Genomic DNA, 9,507 nt, shown 5'->3' with positions numbered 1-9,507 from the left:
TAATTGTTACTCTTAAAATGAACACCATTTATTTGTAATAAACAAAATTCTTAAAATAAAAAGTGGTGTATAATTATGTTATTTATACCATTAAATAATAATTATGCCGTTAGTCGCGTTTATATCAAATAATATATTGCAGATTATATCTACCTGTTGTCCAATTTCTTGTTGGTAAGTCTACATATAGTTGTTGCTTATCGAGAACGGAGAAACTACACAGGTCCTTCTGCAGCAGCCTACCAGCTACTAAAGACTAAAGCTCAGTAACTAAGCAAGATGCCCTCCCGGCTAACCCCTGGTTAACATAATATTGATTTTCAACCCGGCCATTTTTGCAGTGCATACAGGGTGACCAATATAGACAATTGTAATATTTTTATTTGTAACCAGCGTGCACTAACTCTGAAGAGTTTTTCGATTAATAAAATTATAAAACTATTACATATTGTAGAACTATGTTAGACCTAATCTTGATACTGTTGTCAACTTAATGTAATATACATGTCTCATTTGACGTTTTCTGGATAACTCATTATATTTTGCATCCCTGGCAACCGCCAGTTTGCCTCCCCCTTGGACCTGCTCAGATCGAAAGAAGACCTTGTATTATATACATATATAAAAGCTTTTTAGAGTGGTCCAGATCGTATGCGCGTAGGTATTGATTATAAAACGTTTTCTTTTGTGTCTGTCTGTTACTTGGAAACTTCTTTACCCATATACTTACTCGACCAGCCGGTCAATAGACTAGAAATCGTACCAATCTAGTTAATAGGTACCTTGGGGTGTACACAATAATTTTAAAAGACACTTCTTCGTCGTTAAAAACGGGAACCCATAGAAGAAATCATTTTGCCAATTTTTTAAATGCACAGGAAGCCCAAGTTGAAATGGCTTAACATTTACCTTCTAAAACGTAATAGCGAAACTCTAGAATGCGGAATTATTATTATTACAATCAATAAAGTATCCTCATTAGTCATTACTGTATTAATAAGTATACATTAAGATTTTTCGGAAAATTGCCTATCCTTTACTCCTTAGTACTAGCATGGGCTGCGTCCTCTCAACTGCTTACTTACTCAGTGCCTCGCCGCCCCGCCAAAAAAAAAAAAAAAATTCTAAATACACCCTTGCTATATTATCTTTGTTTTCCAAAACTTTAAGAATTTACAATTACCAAAAACAAAATAAGTACAATTTTTATAATAGCTAGTTTAACATCAAAAAGTACAGACAAGTAGGCGTCCTCTTTGTATAAATGTCAATTACCATTGTTGTTTGACATTTTGAGTGTAAATCATTAAGTCAAATGTTTAACATTTTAAGTGGCTTGTTACTTGAAAAATGTTCATTACTTGTAGAACACTGCCCTCGTAGTGACAATAAATAAATAATACAATTTTTGAGTCATTGATAACATACTGATATGTTTATTTATGTGGTTTTAATATATAATATATAATTTGTATTTACAAATAAAAATAAGTATCTTTTATGAAGAATGCATTTCTACATTATACTTGTTATGAGATCACCAATACAACAAAAAAGTTTTGATTTATATTTGATATTTTAATATATATATATACGTATATACTTAATTATTATGTTAAATAATTAAGGGATAATATACATTCTGATTGTCTCTATCTATAAATAATTATTAATAACTAATAAAAACGTTAAATATATGCACAGGTGTAGTATGTAAAGTATGTTATTAACACATTTAACAGTATAATGTAACAATATAATATAATGTTAATATATATTGTGTATGATTAATAATATATCTAAAATATATTTCATACTTTGAAACAACTATGAATTGGCATCGCCTCTCAAAACTCCTCCCCCTTCCAAAAAAAAAAAGCTTGTGTGTGAATTAACATAAATAATATGCTTTACTAAAATGTACAAAAATAATGTCTTATTGTTTAATATTTATGCAGAAATGGTCAGATTAATTACATTTTCGGTATTGGATAAGACATGAAACAAACATGAATTGTTAAATTGTTCAAACTTGGGTAACAATATTTAACGCTTACTGTCTATACTTATAAGCTAAATTTATCATTTAGTGTAATGTCTTTTATAATAGAATGTTAAGTACTAAATTAGTTATAATTTTAAAAAAAAATTATTAGTTCTTAGTTCTATCAATCGTACTAGAAAAATGAACATTCATATAGATTTTATTAAATAAAACGCTACTGGTACAATAAGTAAACAATTTTAAGTACATATGACAGTTTATCATTCAATTAATGTTCATTATTCAATGTTATTTGTAAAGAACTAATAAAAACATATAAATCTTAAAGGTACTACTAATTACAATAGTGACGAGTGGCGTGTCTATTAATTTTTCATAAGGAATTAAATTAAAAAGTTAAATATATAAAATACATTTTTAAATAAAAAAATTAAAATCAACTTTTATAATTTCTTTTGTACTTTTATAAACGCCACTCATATACTTAAAATATAACCAAGAAATACATAGCTTAATTAGCTATGTATACATTTAATATTTGCACTATTTATAATATTAAAAAAATACTATAACAATATATGGGTAAGCCTAAGTTGTGCATTTATTTTCAAATGCAACGAATAAATTCTCTACTATAGAAATTGTAAGTCTATAGTGTAAGCAGCCACACATAGCAAGAAGCAACTTTTGATATAAAATAAAATAAAAACCCTGATATATCCCAGCATCATGAAAATACTTGACTAATGACTAATAATAATTGTGCACCAGTACTGGAAAAAGAAACACTTGGTTGACTTCTAGTTTTTCACTTACACTTGTATAGATGTAATTAAGTGCTAGTAAATATCGGTTCACGATATTGGACAACTTTGATTTTATCAAAAAAAGGCCCATTTTGTTAATTTAGTGATTTCAAACTTGATTTTCTCAAAACAACAATTAAAACGCGAATTAGACTATAAGGCTATGATGAGACTTAAAATAAGGATTTCATGAAGTTACACTTGTATACATAATGACAGAATGGTCCTTTTTCCGATACGGGTACATAATTTGTTCTATAATATAGATGTACAAAATTACCAAATAATTTCGGCACACACCTCTTTTCATCCTTGTCTTATTGTATATTAATAAAAATATTTACATTTTAAAAATTTGTTTAATCAAGTTTATTAACAATAATTAAGTTTATAACTTTATAATATATATATTTTTAAGTGATAGTAAAATAATAGCACGGTAAGACGAAGGCGATTGCAGGTCTGAAGGTATAACGTATAAGTGAGTTATAAAATAGAGTTTTTTAAAATCCTTTAAATTTATGATAGAATTGTACAACAGCTATACTCAGTCCACCCTCACTAAGTTCGGTTTTTTTTAAATTTGGCTTACAGTTAAAGTAAAAAATGTATTTTTTGTTGTTAAACTTGATTTAAAAAATTGTACATATTATACAGTTGAATAGGAAAAAATGGACTATATTTGTTCAATGAAAATATTGAGCTGCACTATATTTATAATGAAAATTGTATTTTTGCACTAAGTTAACTGTTTATAATATTAAACAAATACATTTAATCACCTAATAGCTGGCTTTAATACATACATTCAGTTATATAACCCAATACTGTTACAGTATTTGCATGTAGTGCATAAACTATAACAGTAAATATTGAATAAATATTAAACGCATGATAGTAGATATTATTAACGACTGTTGCTAAACTAATCAAAGGACTTAATTAATTTAGAATTATAGGTTGAATTAGCATATTTTACTTAAATCTCATACAACTATTCCAAAAACTTGCCAATAATTAAAGAATAGCAGTTAATATGATTTCGCTACTAAGTACAAAATATATGGTGTTTCATATTATTTTATTTAATACTAATTAATTTAATATTAGATGTAGTTTTTGAAAGCTACAAATAGTTTTATAGAAATCAAGCAATAATAAAATACTTTATGTAAAATATTCACCCTAATATTTTTGAACCTTGTTTTTAATTGTGCATAACATCCTATAAAGAGGGATCTCATTAATAATTCAGTGTATAATATGCAATTGCATATGTTGCCCATATTGTATATAATTAATGCGAGTTATTCAATAAAATTTCTTTTAAACATAGTTTTAAGCAAATTAAAATTTTAAAAAATTCACAGCCATACTTTTTTACAATTGTGTTGTTGTAGAAAAAGATGAAAGAAGATGAAGTAACACTATTTGATAATAGCGCATTCAACTAATTATGAGATGCATGAGCACCATTCATGTAACTAATCCACCTTTTAGCAGTGGACTTAATCACTGTTGCATTATCCAAAGTGGCCAATAAAAGCAACTGATTGATGTGTGTAGCATGGTAATCCCACCTTGCAATGTTGGGTGATGTTTCAAGCGTCAGATGTCGCAGGTCGTATGCTGATCTCGAACCCATATCAAACATAGGTAACAATTTTTTTAAAGATGTCATTCCCTGCTTCCATAATACATATGACTCTTGTGAAATCTATAAAAAAAAATGAATTGATATTTTAATTCATATAAAATACATATAACATAAACAAAATTTAAAAATACGTTACCTCAGACCCATTTGGAGCCAATGAAAAAAGATCATACAAACCAATTAAAGAATACATGAATCCGTTTAAAATAAAAATAGGCGGGAATGTTGGATATTCTTCATACCATGGATACATATTCATAAACATGGCCAACACACCTCCTTTTTCGCTAAGAACTTTAAATGGCTTTAGTGCAGAGTAAGCACTTTTTAAGTACAATTTATTACCACCTGAATGGTAAAACGCTCTTGCTAACAAAGATATTGCTTGCCCTTGACCCATGGCTGATATCCTAAAAGCAAAATAATTAGTTTACATACAAATTTAAAACTGGCTACTGTGAATTTTTTAATGGTTTATGAGTTATGATTTAAAATGTAAATGTTCACTTAGAACAGTAATACATTTTTTTTTATAGGGTTTACTACTTTGTGCGCCATACAAACATTTTCGTAAGTGCTAATCGCATAAGATTTATATTTGATACAATAAAATTGTTTGTAAAACATACAAAATATTGAAACTGTCATTGTATTATCCCAAATAATACAATTAAAAATTTTGCAAAGCTTTTTGTTTATAATAAAATTTGCCGATAAAAAAAAAAGTAAAATTTGACTCATTTAACAATTGTCTCTGTTTATATATTTTTAATTCTTAGTAATAAAAACTTACCAGCCTGGTTTTAAAGGCTGTATTGAAGGGTATATTTTACGAGTAACTGGATTACGCCAACCTCCTGACTCTTTATCTTGGTGCTTAACAAACCAATGTGCAGCCGAATAAAACTGGCTTATGTGATTGCTTGAGCTGAGGGTCAGATTATCAAGATATCCAATACCATACACTTTGAAATCACATATCTAAATACATATCTAGTATTAATATTATTAATACTAAAATGTATTTTATAAGTTGTACCTTGTACTTTGCACGAAACATTTTAGGTGTTGTCTTTTTTAAAAAATGAAGACCTTTCTGTAAATCAACTAAAACGTTTCTCGTTAATTTTTTCCAATTGAAATCTTTATGACAACGCATACCATGATAAATATTGTGACCCTATTAAATAGATAAAAAAAAAAAAAAAAATGATTTACCTATATTCTTTACTCTAACTTATACCTTAAAAAAGTTATTACATTTAAACATGGAGGGGATGAGTATCTAATTTCACAAAAAAATATTATTTTTGACTGCGAAAATTTACCTTAGCAGATATAAATGAATGTGAACATGTATAATGAAGATTCCATACTTCATCTGAATCTTTATATTCTTTCATTGTAATCACAATACTACTACTTGTTGAAATAGATAAAGCTACATCAAAACTTAGAACAAAATCATCTTCTTCATTAATATTCAGCGTTATTCCTTCATCTAAATTATAAAAATATTAATGTTAGTTTTAACTAAATTAAAATTAGTCAATCAAATTATACCTGCACTGAAAAACTCCACAACATTACTATTTGTTGGCAAATTAATAACAGTTTGTAACTTTGATGAAGGAGGAATAATCCATTTAGGATTTAACTGACCATTCTCCAAAACTTGTATGTTCGGTGATGGCAGCGTTAGATTTTTGCTGTAATGAGACAAGCCAAATTGAGCTATTTGCGTAGGATAGTAATACCCATGAGGATTCCACTGAGTAGATACTGGAACCCCTAGATCAAAGAAATATTGTATAAATAAAACTATTGATAACTTGAAACATTTTTAAATGCATACCTTCAGATGCACTAACACATTTTACCCTATCTCTTTCTTCGACTTTGTAATTTTGAAAATTAGTGAATACGCCACGTGAATCATACTTTCCACTCTGATGGTATATTTTGGAATAGCTGTGTGACCAATGAAACTCCTTTTGATGATCAAAATTATCAACTAATTTTCCATAAATCTGAAAATAATAAAATTAGATTTTATTTTATTACCTACATAATAAAAATCATTCAGATTTTAATAATACAATGAAGAAACAACATTCCTAGTAGTAGCTATATTATGTATTATTACCTAATACATAATCTTATCTAAAAACAGCATTAGTTAAAAATTATAAAAATTAAAGATTTTTTTTTTTTAACTTATAGCTTATCATCAAGTAGCTTAACGATTTAAGAAAAAAATGTCTTGCCAAAAGCATAACCAACTATCAAAAAGTATAGGACATTTTTTAAAAAAACTAAAATATTCAAGTGACAACAATTTAATATTTTTGGTGGTTTTATTAATGTTTTTTTTGCAAATAGCAATAACATGATGTAACATATATTTTTTATATAAGCTAATATTGTATATAATATTATAAACTACTAAATCCTAGCATTGTCGTTTAGACCCTATTTTTTTAATAGGGAAAATATGAAGTGTTGTATTAAGAACAAATTTGTTTGTTTAATAATGATAACAGCTGTTTTGCATATGCACATTGGACTAAGCAAATATTTTTTTGTCAAATAGAATATGCCATATCGCTTAGACCCTTTTGCTGTGTAACCATTAATACATTCTTAAGACTACTATTTTCTATGAAAAAATATCAAGCTTAGAATAATTATTCCTAACATAATTACTGTATATTTAATACGCCTGTTTATCATACTGTATTTTACACTGCCAAAGTACTGTTACTATAAATAATAAAAAAAAATAATGAATGAAAAAACTAAAAATGGTTGATTGTATTGATTGACATCAGATATATTATATATAAATAAAAAAACAAGATTTTTACATCCTCATAGTGGGGTATGACAGCTTTTCACTAGATTTTTCAAATGTTTCACTGACTGTAAGTTTAATTTTATAAATCTAATTATTTAATATTTTACTCAAGAAAAAAATTAGTAACATGATTGTTAAACAAAATATTGATTTAATAGTGGTTACTGACTATTTAACTTTCTACAGACTTGCACAGAACCTTCTTGCGAGTGATTTTATCAGTTTCAGTGAAGACTTGCGACCACCCAAGCTCACATATTTTATCCCATTTTAATGGTAAATTTTTTTCATAATTGCAATATTTTGTTTCTATATAAATATTACTTTACAAACCTCAAAGTAGTTTTTTAAAAATGAAAAAGGAACATATACTGTGTCACTGCTGAGAAGACAGTTTATTTTATTGTTGTCTCCATTAATAAGACAGTCTATTGGTTTAACATCTCGAGTTACTTGAGCCTGTAAAACATAATAGGTATCATACTATAAATGCAATTTTTTTATATATTAGTTTACAAGATTAATAACTTAAACTTCTTTCTTGGTCTACATCTAAATCCCTTTATCAAGTATTTCACGTTCCTCCTTTGTTTAACATCTTTAAATCATCTTATCTGTTCTCTTATGTTTTTAATGGGCAAAATATGGGCTACTTACGCAACTCCCAAACTTATATTATACACACTTTTGATTTTGTCAAGCTTAGTCACACATCGATCCCAACATTCTTAATTCAGCCATATCCATACTAAGGTCAACTCTCTTTTTCAGTTCCCAACACGTATCATTGCTGACCTTATTATAGTTTTATACAATTTTTCTTTCACTCTGAAACCTAATCTAACCTGCCACACAACACTCCTGTTACTTCTTTTCACACACCCAACCAAACTTTATTTAACTCGCCTCATCTATAATGATTAACAAATAGTTACAGATTTTTACTTACTTCATATTTAGCATCTGCCTGTTTTGAAAATATATCAAGATTTTGTTCAGAGCAATTTGACCATAATGATAACACGCTTATTAAGACTAATGTTATCACAATTAAGAATAACGCTCTTATATTTAATCTCATAATGATTTTGTAAACATTGAAATTTATGGGAAATGAATGGCTGTATAAACAAAAAATCAAGACATAATTATATACAAATTACAATAAAAGTAGTTATATAATACCTACTTACTACTTTCTTTGGTTAAATACTAATCTATACTAATATTAACGTAGTGTTGTAAGAAATAGATTTATAGGTAATAATGTATCAATTAGGTAGTGATTCTAACTATTATAAATTTAACAATAATACATTATTTTTGTTCAGCTTGTTTAACTGGGAGAACCTAGGATTAAGGCCCTAGTTCGGTCGCCTCTGAAAAGAATGGTAGTTTCTCTCTCTTGACTATTACCTGTCCAGAGAGAGACCACCTGTGATGTGTCTAACAACCGACTTCACATTATTATAATGTTGAATATTATTTAAGATGTGCAAATTGTTAAAGGTTATTAAAACATAAAAGCAAATGTAATTAAAAACGACAATTAACATTTTGTTTCAAATTCGTATTATTTAATTGAAACGCTTACCTGCAAAGATGTTTAGTAAAACACTTCTATTATTTTTAGGTCATTATTTACATTTTTTTTAATCCAATTTGTGTCCCTTAAATTGGGTAACATACGTCCGTGTGATACACGTGTGATATATATTATTTACAAATTATATAAATATACATATATTATATATATATATTGGTAATTAATGTATAGACAAGTAAAAAGAAAATTAATTGTAACGGTAAAACTTTGTTTTTCGTTGATTGCTAGCGAAGCGAATTGATATTATTTGATAGCTATGCTTGATAAGTGATAACGTAAAAAAAGGTGCGTTCTGACCAAGGTTTATTGATAATATTATCTATAAACTGATAACACGATAAACGGACAAAACCCCGCCGGGTTTTGAGGTGTTAACTGTTATATTGTGATCTTAGTCCTAAGACGTGTAAATTCACTGTAAAGACTAAAGTGTATTGATATTTTATAGTCATTCGATGTTTTGACCGGCATAAGGCATTTTTGAAGAATAATACTGTATGGGTGGCTAGGATCCTTTGAACGTGAGAACCAGGACATGTTTTAAGCTTGATTTTTGTGTCCAAATGGTCACCCAGT

At 27.7% G+C, this 9,507-nt stretch overlaps 1 protein-coding gene across 1 annotated transcript; it reads right to left on the bottom strand.

Annotated features, from left to right (window-relative positions):
• Window positions 1–2,471: 2,471 nt before the first annotated feature.
• On the bottom strand, window positions 2,472–9,142 carry LOC126844264 (D-glucuronyl C5-epimerase). Its single transcript, XM_050582317.1, has 10 exons — window positions 8,920–9,142; window positions 8,275–8,446; window positions 7,659–7,784; window positions 6,324–6,498; window positions 6,032–6,259; window positions 5,797–5,969; window positions 5,508–5,648; window positions 5,262–5,449; window positions 4,605–4,878; window positions 2,472–4,528 (listed from the first exon to the last, which is right to left on the bottom strand). Exons 2-10 carry the CDS (start codon window positions 8,404–8,406, stop codon window positions 4,262–4,264), a joined length of 1,704 nt encoding a protein of 567 aa, XP_050438274.1. The 5' UTR covers window positions 8,407–8,446; window positions 8,920–9,142; the 3' UTR covers window positions 2,472–4,261.
• Window positions 9,143–9,507: the final 365 nt, after the last annotated feature.

The sequence above is a fragment of the Adelges cooleyi genome, unplaced genomic scaffold (genome assembly GCF_023614345.1).
Source record: "Adelges cooleyi isolate 19-005CV unplaced genomic scaffold, UGA_ACOO_1.1 ACOO_flye_CR_arks_rails_tigmint_CR_PRNA_651, whole genome shotgun sequence".
Taxonomy (NCBI): Eukaryota; Metazoa; Arthropoda; class Insecta; order Hemiptera; family Adelgidae; genus Adelges; species Adelges cooleyi.
This window is presented reverse-complemented; position numbering and strand designations above follow the sequence as displayed.

Excerpts from the sequence above, each read along its gene's own strand:
- LOC126844264 (XM_050582317.1), bottom strand. The coding sequence starts at position 8,406 with ATGAGATTAAATATAAGAGCGTTATTCTTAATTGTGATAACATTAGTC. Across the intron at positions 5,450-5,507 it reads TGTTTCGTGCAAAGTACAAG|ATATGTGATTTCAAAGTGTA; the intron begins GTACAACTTATA and ends ATATGTATTTAG. Across the intron at positions 4,529-4,604 it reads TGGCTCCAAATGGGTCTGAG|ATTTCACAAGAGTCATATGT; the intron begins GTAACGTATTTT and ends TTTTTTTTATAG.